Genomic DNA, 18,211 nt, shown 5'->3' with positions numbered 1-18,211 from the left:
ACTTCCTGTACTTCTTTTTTTTAACTTGCTAGACAATTTTTTTCCTGCACGGATAAAATTAGCATGTAATTTATTCAAAAAGCACGACAATATAGCCTTTGGATATGTCTTAGACATATCAGTGTCTTTGTTGCTGGATATCGATAACATCTAAAATGCATTTAGAATAGTGGCAGCTTATTGGATATTTTTGAAAATCCCATTCTTTTTTCTTGTTTCTTCATTAGGTTGTAGTGCTGAAATTTAATTTTTAAAATGAGTCATTCAAATGTTAAGCTCTTTTTTCTATGTTAGCTCAATAATTCAAATTGAATTGTGAAGGATAGAGTGAAAGATAGAAATAATGTAATGGGATAAGTTCTCTGATTTTGAGACCATTGCTTATATTGATTAATTTCTTCTTTTTTTAAAGGTAAAGTGCAAGTTAAAAGCTCAGACATTCAAGTTGGAGACCTCATCATAGTGGAAAAGGTTAACTTTTTTTGGTTAATCAACATTTTAAATGTATTTTTCTGTTCTTTTGTCCTGGACATTACCTATCCATTGTTACTTCAAACTGCCCTGTAATCAAGATTAAAATGCAAAATTGACAGTATTTTGCTGGCAGTCATGTATTTTGCAGACTTACTTTGGATTTGCCCTGCATGACATTGGGGTACAGTTCTCTCTTTTCTCCTCACTATAGGGCGAATGATAGCAAATAGAATAGCTGCATGTGTTCATAAAAATAGATTTTAAAACAGAATTCAAAGAAATGTAGAGCTTAATTCATTCATGGGAATAGAGGGCTAGGTCAAACTAAAGAGAACTATTGAATTGAAAATGTTTCCTGGAATGCCTATGTTATCTATCTATAGTTCTCTTTAACTGTCTGTAAATGAGACCTCTCAAAACTAACACCACTAGTATAACTAACTAGTAAATTACACCTTCAGTGTGACAGTAGGAATAGAAGACAATAAAGCTGCATAACCAAGAAAAGTATGCAAATAGCCCCATCTATACTGTCAAGTCAGTTTTCATTAAAATAAATATTCCTGTTCATTTCTCACTTCTGCTTCAGGGGATCAGATTTGAACATGAATTCAGGAATTCATACCATCAAACAGATCAATCCTGATCAGCAGAATGACAGCTTCAAATGCAGCAAATTGTAGAACTTGAACAATTGAAAATGTTTATTTTAGTTTTATACAATTATATCTAAAGCTTTATTTTATTTATATATATATAAAAATTTATAATTTATTATACACACACACACACACACACACACACACATATATATATATATGTGTGTGTGTGTGTGTGTGTGTGTGTGTGTATAATAAATTATAAATTTTTATAAATTATACATACAGATGGGACACAAATTTAATAAAGTATTTTTAATATAAAAATTTCCAATATTATTTTAGATACTCATATTAATCAGTAAAATACTTAGTTTATTTGATTTCATATAGAGGTAACCCTCAACTTACAGCAGTTCATTTAGGGTCCATTTAAAGTTACAACTTCACTGAAAAAAGTGACTTATGACATTTTTCAAATTTATGACTGTTGCAGCATCATAGTCATGTGATCAAAATTCAGACACTTGGCAACTAACTCATATTTATGACAGTTGCAGTGTCCCAGGGCCATGTGATCACCTTTTGTAACTTTCTGACAAGCAAGATCAATGGAGAAGCCAGATTCACTTAACAGCCATGTTACTAACTTAACAACTACATCGATTGACTTAACCACTGTTGCAAGAAAGGTCATTAAATGAGGCAGAATTCACTTCAAAAATGTTTCACTTAACAACAGAAATTTTGGGTTCAATTGTCGTAAGTCAAGGACTACCTAAAATCAATATATTGATTTTAATATAGCACATACTAACTACTGAAGTACTTAAAACAAATGAATTTACATAGTAATGTAAGCACAATTACCAGAAAACCCTTGAATGAATCTTGCATTTTAAGTTGAAGATTATTTTTCTGTTATTTACTTGAGATATTTTTGAATGTTATACACACCTTGTTAGAACTGGAATTATGAGGTATACTATCATAGAATGCTAATCCAGATTTTAAAATACTTTTTATTTCTTTCTACCGTCAGGAATTTTGGTATGTTGGAGGGGTAGAAAAACATGTAAAGTAATGCTCTGAGTAATACAATATTTGCATGGAAAATAACGTTAATTTAAAGCCACCATTCCTAAACCTTTTCCATCTGTCTTTAGGGTAATCTTAATGTGCACACCTCCCTTAAAAATCCAAAGACTAATAAGAACACAAATTAACAATGAAAACATTGCATTGAAACTTTTGGAAAGTGGATTTATTGTCACAGTGTACAACTAGAAACTTCTTCACACCTTCCCTGGATTTTGTCTGCAGCAGCTCAACCCCTCACAGGTTGGGAAATTCCAATGTAGAGAATTGGAAGTAAAGACTACAAAAAAGAAGAGCTTTTTACACACACACACACACACACACACACACACACACACACAAGTTTTAATTTTACCCATTTAGTTTTATTGTATGTTAATTTTAACTGCATGTATCTAATATAATTAATTAGCTAATGACTCTGTGAAGTGAAATGTTTAGTAATCTTAAAAATCAAATAAGCCTCCAGTCAATAGTAGTTAGTATTGGGCCCTTATCATTTGATTTCTAAGCCTATCTTGCACAAAGGCAGAGTTGTTTTTAGCAATTGGCAAGGAATGATCTCAGCTTGCCTGGGTAAGTAAAATTACCTTTTGGGTGGCAGAACAGGAGCTACTGATTTCTGCAAAATAATCACCACAAAGCAAACTTTGACCCTTTCATAGGTCTGTGTGTCCATGCACATACAGAAGGGATATAGTTTGTGTCACATTAACTCAGTGCTGCTTTGTCATTTCCTCCCAGCACAAGACCTAAATGATGCTGGCTTTCCACATAAAGTAGGGAGTGCACTTAAAGAGTTTCTGATTCTCGAATAACTGTTCTTAACAACAGCATGTCAGCAAAAAAATGAAGCAACTGTTAAAGAAAATACATACCATGTTTTCCCGAAAATAAGACCCAACTGGAAAATAAGCCCTAGCATGATTCTTCAGGATGCTCGTAATGTAAGCCCTATCCCAAAAAATAAGCTCCAGTTAAGATTGTCAGACAGATGGACACATTTAGTACCACATTTCTCCGAAAATAAGACCTAAACAGAAAATAAGCCCTAATTTGTATTTTGGAGCAAAAATTAAGACCCAGTCTTGTTTTCGGGGAAACACAGAGTATATGTTTCAATCCGAATGACCTTTCAGTATGTCAGTATTTATTTTATAGTCAGTTGTACTTAAAGTGCAGGCAGTTTTGTCCAAAAGTTTGTTCCTAAAAATGTGAAGGATTTTCTTTTTGTCTGTGTTCCTTTCATTCCCACCTGTAAAATTTCTAAATTTGTATACTGTACAGATCGCTCTCGCTTAATAAACTTAATTGGTACTGGCAACTCCACCACTAAGCAAAGCGATCATTAAGTGGGAAAACATACGATCATAACTGTGCTTTCTGACTGGAATAGTCACTGATGAGTGATTAATAAGCAAGAACTCCCTGCTCGGTGTGATGTCCCATCCAAAGGGATAACCTGGTTCATGCTTGCTTAGTTTCAGAAATGCTGTCAATTCATATGCTTCCAGGACTCCATGCTAGGGATTATTTTTTACTTTAACCGATTTAAGCATGAAGGAGACTAAAACTATTTATTTTGGTAGAAAGACAAATATTTGAAATATGTAACAGACATGAGCATTTGTTTTTATTGCTATCTGGCCACTTTAATGAGGATTGTAACATTAATCATGTTTGATGTGTGGGAAGTGCATTTTTGTCAAAGCTTCAGCTTGTTAACAGGCAACAGTTTTAAAGGATGAAGGTAGTAACTTGAGTTGTGACTAAAAGGTTTATGTCAACATTAAAAGAGAAGTGGTAAAGATGTATAGTTAATCTATATAAAGACAGAGCATCTGATTTTATGTTTGTCATTTAAGGAATGATTTATTGACTTCTGAAGTTGCCTTTTGCCTTTCCTCTCAGTTTTTGCAGATAGTGGGTTCCCAAGTATTGAATATACAACATAGCTTCTATTCTTCATTAAGATTTATATTTTTGCTGTCCTTTTCTTCCACCTTGATATATCAAAGGCTTCTTGTTAAAGGCTTCTTGTAATAAAATTTTATCATTTATTTTTTTTAGCAGAAAAAAATAACAAGATTCTGAAGACGTTTACTTTTGTGATGTTTCAATAATTCTTTAGACAATTCAATGCAGGATTGAAAGTAGTCTGGCAACCTCACAGAACTGAAATAGAGAATCCAAAATCATTATGAAGTTCCTCTTCACATTATCCTGCTGCCTGGGTACTCACCACTATAAAGGAATAAAATAAAATTTAGCTAAACAAAATGTAAATAGTTACCTGAACTGCTTCAGTTTTATCACCTAAACCCAAACTGTTCTAAAAAAATGTATTAGTATCTACCATTACCCTCAAGTCACTAGAATGCCTCTTGGGGGAATTACTTCTCATTTTGATACAAGATCACTACTCCATTATTTCCAATCTCTGTCTACACTGTTGTTTGCAAAAAACATATGTATTGACAAGGCAGAGAGCTTTCTCTAAACTCTTTTGATTATAAAATCCCCTTTTAGGATTTTAGATTAGCATTCTAGATTTTTTTTATATTAGTATCAAACTTTTCTTTTTCCCCAAGGATTTTCCTCTTGCATTTGTTATTTTCCCCTTTGTTTCATTAGGATTATGTGAAATTTTTATTATGTATTTGTGTTCTGTTTATGATCATATTGTACTCTATTTCTGTAAAATAGAAACATTTTTATGTAAATGAGGTACTATATATTGTACACTTTCCTATACAGTGAGTATATGAAATGCTTAAATATATTTTAACTAATACTTAAATCACTAATTAAATGAACTAGAGATTCTGCTGATAGTGTTTATTTACCTTGGTGTATACTTATCCTACTTTCACCCTAACACTTGCATGTGCATGGATTGTTGAGCATACATACGGTTCTGTAGAACATCCTCGGCAGCAAAAATGACTATATAAGTATTGTCTCTTATCTATTAAGGCTAACAGAGTTTATGTCTATCAGGTGCAAACAACCAGGTCCATACATGAGTTCAATTAGCTATTTTAGGGCTCGTGCCTATTTCACAGGAATATTCCCAAACAGGCAGCTTGTACCTAGATAAGGTTCAATGGCATTTGTGGGGAAGGGTGTATGACCTTGCTCTCTTATGCCTACGTAAAAATTCCAGGCTAATTCCCCACTTGACTCCTCCCTTCCTCTCTCTGTCTGTCTGTCTGTCTCTCTCTGACATGACAGAAGATAAAAGAACTTCCATTATTTGCTTTTTAGTCACCATAATAGCTTCAGAAGAAAAGAATGAAATATAAATAAATATAAAATGAAATGTATATGAAATATAAATAAATATAAAAATAAATGATTAGTTGTTTATTTTTAAAAATAGGGTTTTTGAGTGGTAAATATATCTCAGCTAGTTAAATTTTAATTAAGCATTAATCTAAATAAAATCTTAATTGCTTTCATGCTTCTGAGAGATATTTGATTGGAATTATACATTGAAACACTTTTGGAATTTTTTTTGCCAACAGAATCAACGAATTCCATCAGATATGGTATTTCTAAGAACTTCAGAAAAAACAGGTATGTTATTTTCTAATCTAAGATGCTTGAGGGTGCTCTGGCCTCAGCTTTCTATATTATGATTTCTTTAGCTGATCCTTGTTGATGTTGGCTGTCTTATAAACAACTAGCTGCAATATAGACAAAGATCATACCTTGTCCCATTTTTTTGGCAGCAGAAGTATCTACCTTGCCATCATAACAAAATCACTTCATTCTGTCAGTTGTGTGAAATTAAAAGATGTTCCACCCTTTGCTTTGGTGGGCTGGAAGCATGGACTTCTTAAAAAAAATTTTTTTGATCACAACTTGATTGTAAGACCTCAAAATACTTGTGTAAATAGAACAGCTTTTTCTACCTCTATGTCCTCCAAGTGTATGTGGATTCCAAGAAGCCTCGGTATGGACTATGTAGATCAGGTGTCCTCAATTCCCGGTCTGTGGACCGGCACTGGTCCGCAACATGCCAGAAACAAGTCCATGCAAACAAGTGAAGCCCAGTCTCTGGGATGCAGGCAACACGTGAAAGCATGCCCCCTCCGGTCTGTGGAAAACCTCTCTCCACGGAACTAATCCCTAGTGCCCAAAAGGTTGGGGGCCACTGATGTAGATGAATGTTTCTGCAGGTTATGGGGAAATTCAAGATTTTTCAAAGCCTTGATCGTTAACTACATATACATGGAGGGAAGTATGCAGTCGGGAACCCCAAGGCTCTGTTTTAGGCCCAGTACTCTTTCAACATCTTCATCAATGATTTGGATGAGGGAATTCATCAAATTTGCAGATGACACCAAGCTGGCAGGAATAGCCAACACTCCAGAAGATAGGCTTAAGATACAGAAAGATCTTGACAGACTTGAACATTGGGCACTATTTAATAAAATGAAATTCAGTGGTGAAAAAAGTACGGGTCTACATTTAGGCAAGAAAAAGCAAATGCACAGGTACATTATAGGTGGCACTTTGCTCAATAATAGTAATTGTGAGAGGGATCTTGGGAGGCCTAGTGGACAGTCACTTAAATATGAGCCAGCAGTGTGCTGCAGCTGCCAAAAAAGCCAGCACAAATCTAGGCTGCATTAACCAAGGGATAGAATCAAGATCAGGTCAAGTGTTAATACCAAGTTATAATGCCTTGGGAAGGCCACACTTGGAATACTGCAGTTTTGGTCACAACGATATAAAGAGATTCTAGAAAGAGTGCAGAGGAGCAACAAAGATGATCAGGGGACTGGAGGCTAAAACATAAAGAACGGTTGCTGGAATTGGATATGTCCAGTTTAATGAAAAGAAGGACTAGGGGTGACATGATAGCAATGTTCCTATATCTCAGGGGTTGCCACAAAGAAGAGGGAGCCAAGCTATTCTCCAAAACACCCGAAGGCAGGACAAGAAGCAATGGATGGAAACTAGTCAAGGAGAGAAGCAACCTAGAACTAAGGAGAAACTTCCAGACAGAACAATTAACCAGTGGAACAACCTGCCTCCAGAAGTGGTGAATGCTCCAACACTGGAAGTTTTTAAGAAGAGACTGGGCAGCCATTTGTCTGAAATGGTATAGGGTTTTCTGCCTGAGCAGGGGGTTGGACTAGAAGACCTCCAAGGTCCCTTCCAACTCTGTTATTCTATTCTATTCTAACTCCTGGCACTGAGCAAGTCATCTGGGCTCTTCAATATGTTCTGTTCCAAATTCTAGATTTCTTCTGTAGTCCAAATGATATTTCAATATAAAATAAGCCACATCATACTTAGCATAATTTACTTTTAAGTAGAGTTGCAGAGAAATGAGCTGCTGATATATTGACATTAGAATACATACAGAAAGTCTTTGACTTACAGACATAATGGAGCTTGCCTATTACAGTCATTAGTTGTGACAGTCAAAAAGCAAGTCATCACCTGACCGATTCAATTTTACTTTTTTGTGGTTGTTAAATGAATCACCATGGTCATTAAGTGAATCCACAGATTTAAAAAAAACAGTGCAGTGGGGCATTTTTGCCCAAAACCATAAGTAAACGTCAGTACTTGGCAAAAACGGAGAAAATTGCAGTCAGGTGGCTACGGGGTGGTGTAAATGGCTATGAATGCAGACTGGTTGCTAAGGACATGAAAGGCTGTCACGTTGCTATAGGGAGGAGGTTGCTTATCAGAGCTTTGAAACCAATTCGTAACTACCTTTTATGGTGTCTGTTATTGCTTTAAATGGTTGCTAAGTGACTGTAAGTTAAGGACTACCTGTATATTGATATTAAAGTATGTTTTTATACATACAATATACGTGCAGAAATATACAATATAAAAATATAGAATCTAGAATGAGATATTTAGTGTTGTATAATAACAGGTGGGTAATATCTTTTGATAAGAATTTTGAAAGAATGATTTGCTATATTAAGTAACATGTATAAGGCAATCTTATGGGGCTACTTTTTAAAAATCTATTTGTATGATAAAGCTAATTGTATTTAAAAAATTAATCATAACTCTTTAATTATTTTTATGAATGTTGTAATTGTGCCTGATGAATAATGTTTTGCTGACATTAAGAACTTCATAAAAACTCTTCCCATTTTTATTTAAATATAATTTAAGCAGTTTCAAGAAAATCCGCTTGATTTGTATTTTATATTTATGTCTAATGTGGAAAATATTAAAAGTAGAATTTTCCCAGTTACAATTATAGTTCATTAGGAATACAACTTCCTAGATTATGGTTTCTTAAATTAAGCATCAATTCTGAAAGTACAGAATCTAGTTAGGTTTGGAAAAATCTTATTTCTACAATAAACTAGGTAAAATATTATAAAAGTGAAGACACATTCTACTGAATTAACAATTCTATTTAATTGTTTTACTGTTACACCTCATAATTAATTGCAAATTGTTGTTTGCACCTTTTTGCAGAAAAGATTTGATACTTTGAACTTCTGAAATTACACAGAAATGTGGTATCACTTTGTTGTTCAGCCATTCAGCTCAAGTGTCACTTTCTATCTCTTTCCAAGCAGACTGCTGCAGAATAATAAGGCTGTAAAAGTTGTGGCACCTGTTCTGAACATTCCTATTATGTTTAGAAACCATACATTCTAAAACCTACCTGTCTTGAGAGGGGAAAAAAAGTTGAGAAATGTATTGCTATAGAGAATGACAAATGACTAGAGTGAAGTTTTGCACATACGGCCAAATAAACTTTTATCTTCAGGGCATGAGTGACTGCCAACAATCTGTCCAAACTATTTTAATCTGTTCCCATATCTCAGTTCCTATTCTGGCTTTAACATTTGATTTAACTTAGGCTAACCATGTTTTGACATCTATCTCGAGCCACTGAATGCTATTGCTTTTTTGTGTTACACCTATTGTTTTCTTCATGAAGCATAACAGAGTAAGAATCATACGATAGTAAATGTATTAATAAAAACATATTTAACATGTTTATGCTCAGAGAACTTGTGTGGCTAATGGACTTATTTAAAAGGAAAGAGGTTTTGATTCTGATTATGCCTCTGTTATAATTCCACTAGATTTAAGCCACTTTATCTTGTTCCATTGTAATACCAGGTTCACATTACAAATCTTACCAGATTATTTTAAAATATTATATTTGGAATCCAGAGACGCTGGTTTTTTTTCTTTCCCAGAGTTGATGGAATAATTTTGAAGAAAAAGACAATATGAAAAGGGTACCCAAATAAACAGTGTGTAATAGCCATTATGTATATACACTGTATAGAGCAAATAAATCTAAACAGAGACCATTGTCTTAAGGTACTTTACAAGTACCAAAAATAAAACACTATATTTTTTTTAAAAAATGATTAATAGTAAAATAATTGTTAGATAGCCCAAATATCATTGGTTGGACTTGCTGACTCCCTAGTGGCTACCTGAAGGCTAGGGCAATTGGAGGGTTCCATACTTAGGAAGCAAGATGTTCCTGGTTATGAGGACAGATGCTGAGAAAATGCACAGGGAATAGTGATCTGCCCAAACTCATTCTTCAACAATTTGTGGGACAGGCCAAGTCTTTCAATATCCAGGAAATAAGTCATGTAAAGATTTTAAATTTCTAACCATCCCTTTAAATTGGGCCTGGAAGGATAATTGACAACCAGTATAATGACCATAGGGACGCGGTGGCTCTGGGTTAGGACGCTGAGCTTGTCGATCAGATGGTCGGCAGTTTGGTGGGTCGAATCCCGAGTGCCACATAACAGAGTTAGCGCCTGTTACTCTCCCAGCTTCTGGCAACCTAGCAGTTTGAAAGCACGTAAAAATGCAAGTAGAAAAATAGGGACCACTACAGTGGGAAGTTAACAGTGTTCCGTGCGCCTTTGGCATCTAGTCATGCCGGCCACATGACCACGGAGACGTCCTCGGACAAGCGCTGGCTCTTCGGCTTTGAAACGGAGATGAGCACTGGCCCCTAGAGTTGGAAACGATTAGCACGCATGTGCAGGGGAACCTTTACCTTTATAATGACCATGTCAGTAGCTTTACATGACTGTGTTTGTTCCCAGTGGTTAGCAGATGGACCCCTGACCTTGGAGTCGAATGGAGCTTCCAAACTGTCTTCAGGATCAACTCTACATAGAGTGCGTTGCATAATAATAAATAATAATAATAATAATAATAATAATAATAATAACAATAGAGTCAGGAGGATGTTGGAGGTCTTCTAGTCCAACCCCCTGTTCAGGCAGGGAACCATATACCATTTCAAACAAATGATTGTCCAATCTCTTCTTAAAAACTTCCAGTGTTGGTGCATTCACAACTTCGGAAAGCAAGTTGTTCCACTAATTAATTGTTCTAACTGATGAGAACTAATTGTTCTAAATATGAGATGAGAAGGCTGTGCATCATTGGTCAGTTTTCCCAATCCAGATAGTCCTAGCATTGGCACATCATTGGGACTGGACAGAGGCTAAATGAGCTGTGGTTTCCACTTGCTGTTGCAGGACCTAAAAGTCCAAGAGGAACTCCAAATTACAGATCTGTTCCTTTAGGAGTGCAACCCTATAGAGCGGGATTGTCAAACAGGCGGCCCATGGGCCGGATGCGTTACGTGCAGGCTACACCCACCCTGGCTCCGCAAAGGCAAAAAAGGTCATGATATGTCACATGACATGATCGAGTTTGACACCCATAGGAGCAAGGATAGTACTTTTCCATGCAGCAATGTTCCTACAGTAATACATTGGCATTCTTTTGTTATTTCTCTCCTACCCCACTTCATGACAGCATTTTCATTAGCGGCAAAAAGTTGCAAAAGAAAGAAAATAAACAGGTCATCTGCAGTGTTGTTCCTCATGAATTTGTTTATTCTACACTGAATGATAAAATATAAATGTGCCAAATTTTGCCATACAGAATCATGGATCTTCCCAAAACAAGATAGACCTTTTTACTGAGGACAAGAATGTCAAGGAGAATAGTAGACTTTGTGAATTGAAATATGGAATATCATTTTGACCATAAAGAAGAGCCTTGGTGGAGCAGTGGGCTAATGCATCCTTAAGTAACACCAGCTGCCTGCAATTAGTGCAGGTTCGAGTCCCACCAGGCTCAAGGTTGACTCAGCCTTCCATCCTTCCGAGGTAGGTAAAATGAGGACCCAGATTGTTGGGGGCAATAAGCTGACTTTGTAATAATGCCGCTTGGGGGGGAGCCAAAAGCCCTAATAAGCAGGCATATACATAGAATGAAGGCTATTGCTAAGCACATTGTGCTTTAGATTGTAAGCCGCCCTGAGTCTTCGGAGAAGGGCAGGATATAAATGGGATTAAATTAAATTAAATTAAATAATACTTCAAAAGTTAAAAATGGTATTTCTAAAGAAAGTGTAAATTCTGCGGTTAGAGTTTAAGAAGATGCGCAGGTGGTTTTAGTATCCAGACCTGGTTTATTTTCAATGAATGCGAAAGAGTTCCTTAAAGCATTTAATAAAATAAAAATTCCTAAAACGTACAGAGTCAGTATAAGAGCTCTACAATATATGCAGCGTGATCAAGCTTGGATTAAAAGCATCTGTGTTCTTGTCAATAAGGAATTGTGATGAGTTCAGGGGTATTGTATTGATTGTGTATTAATACATGGTATCCTATTGGACCATAAGCTGATTGTTTAGAATGTAAATGAATCTGTTGATGGATCCAGTGACTGATGGCTTAAATTCCAATTAATCAATTGCTTCATCAGTTTCTTAATTCATATCAAATATCTCTTGAGTATAGATGTTCTTTCAGTGGTATTAGGGAAAATATGCTTTAGAAGTAATTTTCATCTATCTCTTATAAATGCCAATATGTTTTTTCACATTCCCAAGTGACAATATTATAGCATAAATATTTGACATATAGTTTCTTCTGAATAAAATAAACAGAAACATACCCCAGAAAATTGTACTGGCCCTTTCCTGCCTGTCATTAGTTAATGATTTAACAGTCTTGCTTCTGAAGAACCTACATTTCTTTACATGGCAAAAAACTGAGTACTCTTGAGTTCTGAGTCATAGCAAGCAAGTTACTGAAACTGCAAAATACAATATTTTATAACAATTTCACATTTCTCCATTCCTTTAATTAGTACAACACTTGACACAGTCTGTTCATTGTGACACTTCTATTAGTTAATCTTAATTTGATTGCCATTAAAAGCACCCTTTCTTGACAACTCTTGTCAATTATACAAAATAAAATCAAGTATTCATAAGAAGACTGTAACAGAATATAGGCAGGCAGATTTAATAATTCAGTTTTGGTGAGGCTTAACTGGATTAGCTGTTGTAGCTAGTGTTCTCATTTGTGAAAAATTTATCAGATACAACATTTGAGAGGCAACAGATGGAATAGATTTTATATATGAAGTATTAGCTGCTTGAAAGAAAATCTGTTAATGTACTTTATTTTTGAAAAAAAATAGTGAAAGCTTAGTTCTGTGTTAACAATTCATTTTTAGATTCATCAATATAGCCTTTATACAAGGAAGAAGCAAGTCTGAAACATAGTCTTACATATGTTAGAGAGGCTAAGATAATCATACAATCAAAAAAATATACCTTTCAGCTTCATGTCTTTATTTTTTCCTGAGTAGCATAGCAATTTTAAAAACAACTTAACCAATAGTTACTAACAATATCTAGTCAACATTTTGTTAAACAAGTATCTTCTTTTAAGTTAAGTTAAGTTTATTGAATTTATATACCGCCCTTTTCCCGTAAGACTCAGGGCGGTTTACAAAGTATTTAAAAATGTCAATACAATACAAAAGTTAAAAACAGTTAAAAATAATTAAATTTGATCCCTGAAAAAAATATAAAACCCCATTTAAAAACTCTCAGCCTGGGCTGGAAAGCTCAAAGAGCTAGGTCTTCAGGTCCCGGCGGAATGACCGAAGGTCAGGGGCAGTCCTAAGCTCCATGGGCACATGGTTCCAAAGGGCAGGCGCACCCAATGAGAAGGCCCTCCCCCTGGGTGTTATCCACCGGCAGTCTTTTACCGGCGGCACCCTGAGAAGGCCCTCCATGTGGGAGTGCATGTAATTGACAGCAAATGGTGCATTATGAAGAAGACTGCAACTCACAAGATGCTCTGTATTACAAATACATTTCATCTTTATCAGTAATCCATGAACTGAATTATTTTCTGACTAGTATGATAATAGGTTTTAATAAAATTAATGTATTAGTTAAAAAAACCAGCCAACCAGAAGGAAAATCTGTCTCCTTCAAATATTCTATTTTCCCTAAACAAGAAATTATACCTACTTTATCTTGCAAATTATTATTTGCAAACAATAATAACATGCATTTTATTCCTTAGCAAACTTGAACTACTCCACTTTATATTCCAGTGCAGTCAACAAATTCAGTGTTAGTAGTATGATAGTGTTTAGCTATCCCCTCATGTACTTTTAATCTTTTAAAAACTGATTTCTTACTTGGATGAGATGAAACCAAAGTAAACAAATGCAGGAAGGAATATTTTAAAAGATTCATATGGGATAAATTGTGATATATCAAGGAGTAGAATTGAAACAAATTAATTGAAGGTCAGCGTCCAAGAAAAAGTTATGAAAAAGAAAGTTGTGAGAAAATTGAAAAATGCTAAGTTTGCAGGTATAGGTGGTATAACTAAAGAAATGTTAGTTTTAAATGTATGTATTACTGTAATCAAAACCCTGAAATATAATACATTGGAAAAAAAAGTCTAAAATTATGATTCCGTTAAAAATATTAATACAAAGTAGTCATCTCACTATGGATTCTATATAGTTTTGATGTTCCCTTTTATCAGGAAAAAAATAGCAGAAATGAATGGAAAATGTACAGTAGGATTAGTCTGTGTGCCTTTCATATGACAGAATTCTGATTCAAAATGTCTGGAAGTGAAAAAGGGCAGTGGGCAAAATTTGGGGAGCCAAATGTCGTAATTGAGCAGATCATTAACAAATGTACGAAAGTAGAAGGATTTTGTTTCTTTGCTGATTCATGATAAAACTAATAGGCTTGACAATTGATGGACTTGATGTTCAGTAATCCGTTGAGTGGTATATGACAAAGTGAAAATGTTCGGGAGAATAAATGAAATATTTAGCATATGGTTTGAAATGAGAAATGAGTACAAGGGTGTATTACGTTTTCTGTCACTCAATGTATTTATTGATACATAATGAATGCTTGTTATATTTGACGTGTGTTGGTTGGAGATGTGAATATTTGTGTACATTGTATAGAGATAATGCCATGTGACTGGATAGCAATCCAAATTGTAGCAAATGTTGAAAATATTGTATAAAGTTGCAATAAGAAAGGTGGCCGTGTAATATGTATGAAAACAAAAGTAGTTATGATTGACTGGGAAAATGGAATGAACAAATGTAATAGAAAGTGATAAAACATCCATAGGAAGTGGATAAATAAATATATCAGTGGAAGATGGGAAACAAAACAAACAGTTCAAGACATGCAAGTAGGTTGTGCTAGTTTGATCGTACAGAAATAATGAAGGAAGGTCAAATCAAATGCCTGAAAGAAGGAAGAATGAATGGATTGGTAGGATAGGAAAGACCAAGAAGTCTGAATGGAATCAACTAGATCCTAAAAGGGAGAGAGTATCTGTTGAGATTCTCAGTCATCCAAATCATAGTTGTCTCAAAGGTGTTTTTTTTCTTCAAAAGGCATTGGGACTGTTTTTTTCTTTTTCTTTCTTCTGCTCAAAGAAAAGGAGGCAGAAGAACCCTCTTCCTTGAGAAAGAAGACGTGCCCCCCCCCCCGCTATCAGAACTGATGAAGCTTCTTGGATGAGAAGCGAAACGTTTTCTTCTTCCTCAGGGAAAATGCAATCTAGTTGCATTTTGAAGAAAAAAAGCACCTTTGCGGGGGGGGGAGGGAGAGGTGAGAAGTTTAAAGAACAAAAATTAGTGTATTCATTGTAGTATGGATGTGGTAGAAACGGATGGTTTGCACGAATAAAAAAAAGCTATGGAATGTTTAATGAATGGTGTTAGTGCAAATTATATTTAGTTATATTTCCATTTCTTTTATTATGCACTTAATTTCTTTGTTGTCTCTGCTTTCCATGATATTGCTTACCCCAAATGTAAGCAGGAATCTATTAGGCTCTGTTTAAATGAGTATGAATCCAAAAGAATCAGCTGCCAAAAAGTTCTGAAGTTTATTGTGATCTTACTAACTTATCAAATTAGGGTAGTCAGATGCAGATCTTAGTTTCTTTTTTAATAGATATACCATTTCCAAGATCATTGGAATGCATTAAAATATAATATATTCCTATATGACCTCTGAATCAATAGATTACAGCAAAATATTATAGTCAGATTAACATTTTATTATTGTTTGCTGCCCAAAGTCTGAGATAGGCAGCTATGGAAATTGAATAAATGAATAAATAAGTCACTTAATGATAGCCCTGCATTTTCATGAGAATGCGTCTTGATATATATTCTGCTGTCTACTCTAGAAGTTTCATTAAAAATGCCTGATTAGTATAAGGTTAGTATTTTAAGAACTAAGAAACATTAATAGATTTGTTAAACCTGAAAAGTAGATCAATATTTTAAAAACAAAATTGTTAAAGGTGAAGGTTGCAATCATGTGACCCTTAAGTCAGCAAATTATCTTCAACGTTTGCAGAGATTTCCCTCAGAACAGAATCACTACACTTTTTTCGTGCTTCCATATTGCCAGTCTTTTAGAGATATAGCTCAGAATTCCAGAGTTACTTACAGTTAATTGTAAATTCTGAATTTGAGCTGAACAGCCGTGCTAGAAAGGGAAAGATCAACATTTTCGTGAGGCTTGTTCTTCAGTCATGCCTCTGGTCTTGTTAGAAAGAAGTACTTTATAAATTAAAGCTAAGCTGGAAGTCAGAAAGATGGTTTGGAACTTGCATTCTTTGAAGTAGGATCTTGTCTTAAGATTGGGTAGCTTCCACAGCAAACCCAGGAAAAGATAGGTTTGATTTAAGGCAGGCATGTCAAACTTGCGACATCATGTGACGTCGCGTGAAATATCGCGACTTTTTCCCCACTGCCAGCAATGGGGGTGGGCGCACTTTTGATGTGACACATCCGGCCCGTGGGCCGCCAGTTTGACAGGCCTGGTTTAAGGAGTTACAGTCTGCTGCTTCATGTGTGCCTCTGCCTCCTCCAAAATTCTTTTTTTTTTTTTGCTTAAATCTGTTTTGCTTAAATCTGTAGTGCTGCACTTTCTTACAAATGACAGAAAATTCAAGAACCATCAATAAAGCTTTTAATTGAAGGCATATATGTCTCCTTCTTATAGATAGCATTAAAAGAATTTCAAATTTTCCTGGCATTATGTAATGTGAACATTTTTGTTTTGCTGTGAGAATGTTCTGGTTAATGTACTTCACTCTTCTACACTGCTGCAGAAATAAAAGTGAACACATAATTTTGTATGGCATTCTCCCAACATTTCCTGTATCTTAAATGTGATTGAGAAAAATCTAAATACTAAGGGATATATGATATAAAACCAACATAAATTCAGTGAACAATGACCATTTTAACAAAATAGAATAAATTACTGCTAATTGGAATACTGTAGAACCATTTCTGAAAATAGGTGAGGGCTTGAAAAGTGCACCATTTCTTAAGTCTTTCTGACATTCCCTGTTAGTTTATTCCCCATTTGCAGGCTTTCTTTTTGCAAAAGGAAGAACAATCAGTAAGATGATGGCTTGTATCTGTGTTATGAAGTAGCTTATCTCTCCAGATTCTATTTCTTGAAATTATGCAAGACTGTGCTCAGAATTGTCCTTTCAATCTATTGCATGTGCTGCTAAGTAAGAGAGCAAACAAGGTTTTAAAACTCTCAAATTAGATACAGAGTCAAATAATATCTCTTTGCTTATCAAATAATCTCTTTGCTTGGACTTCTCATTAACATCTTGCCTGGTTGCCATGGGTGACTAGAAAGTGCCCCCAGGTGGTTATACAAAATTCCTGATTTGCAGCACATTCCCCAGGATGATTCTAGCCTTTTAAAAAATAAATAAAAATCAATCAGACATGCTCAGTTCTGTGCTGATTGAACTTTCATCAATTATCAAGCCAGCTCTTTAATGCCTGCAGCTTTCATTTTATTTTATGAAGAGCTTTGTTGCTTGTATCCTTTTTGTCAGGTATGGCCCAATAAGTTAGACTAACTCATTCACATCTTACAGAAGAACTTGGGACTTATTCTGAGTAAATGTTCATTGGGTTGAGTTGTTGATTTTTCTTTTTGGAAAGGGAAAATGCCAGTGAAAAGTGTAAAACAACTCCATTTAAATTTCAGCTCCAGTTAGGTTAAGAGGAAATTGTGGCATTTGGACTTTTTGTAATTCGGATTTGTTAATTGGCACCCAGATGGCTTTAAGATACTAATACTTAGAGATTATTCTTACGTAGATTATTTTGCTGCATTCTGGTCACCAGCTATAAATCCAGGTTCAGACGACAGAAAAGTAGCTGGAAAGAAATAACTTCACCAACAAGTTTGGGCACAATTTATTATAAACACATATGCCATATTGAGTACAAGTTCAGTTTGGGTGAGTTAGAACCTCACCATCTCCCCCCAAACAGCTATGAGTGTCTGCAAGGAAAATGTGTCTTTTTTTCCAAAACGACTTTAAAATCTCATAAATGGCTCAGCAGACAGGTTGCTAATACTTTTGTAAGCTCAGAACTTTTGTGAGCTTATTTACAAAATTGCTTTTGCACTGATTAATACCAGAAAATTAAAAAGCTAGTTGGCATTGATAAGGGTTAGGAGTAATCACTGATGTAGTATTATTGTAATTAAATGTATGTAGAATGTTACAGCAATAACATAACAATAACAGCTTTAAAAAATTGCAATAATATAATAATGCATATAGTGGTATGACTTAATTCTGGGCAGTAGTTTATTTTTGAATACATACTAATTTCCACCAATTCTGTAGAAT

The 18,211-nt window shown here is 34.9% G+C and overlaps 1 protein-coding gene across 3 annotated transcripts in view; it reads left to right on the top strand.

The window, feature by feature from the left end:
* Nucleotides 1–18,211, top strand: part of ATP9B (ATPase phospholipid transporting 9B (putative)) — a 151,850-nt gene that overhangs the window by 33,125 nt on the left and 100,514 nt on the right. For all 3 annotated transcript variants that reach the window (XM_083359959.1, XM_083359961.1, XM_083359960.1), the window contains exons 6-7: nt 413–471; nt 5,699–5,750. In XM_083359959.1, coding sequence (XP_083216085.1) covers nt 413–471; nt 5,699–5,750 — 111 coding nt within the window. The remainder of the gene's footprint in view (nt 1–412; nt 472–5,698; nt 5,751–18,211) is intronic.

This window comes from Vipera ursinii, assembly GCF_947247035.1.
Source record: "Vipera ursinii genome assembly, chromosome: 3".
Lineage (NCBI taxonomy): Eukaryota > Metazoa > Chordata > Lepidosauria > Squamata > Viperidae > Vipera > Vipera ursinii.
Note: the sequence above shows the minus strand (reverse complement) of the source record. Positions and strands in the feature narration are given on the sequence as shown.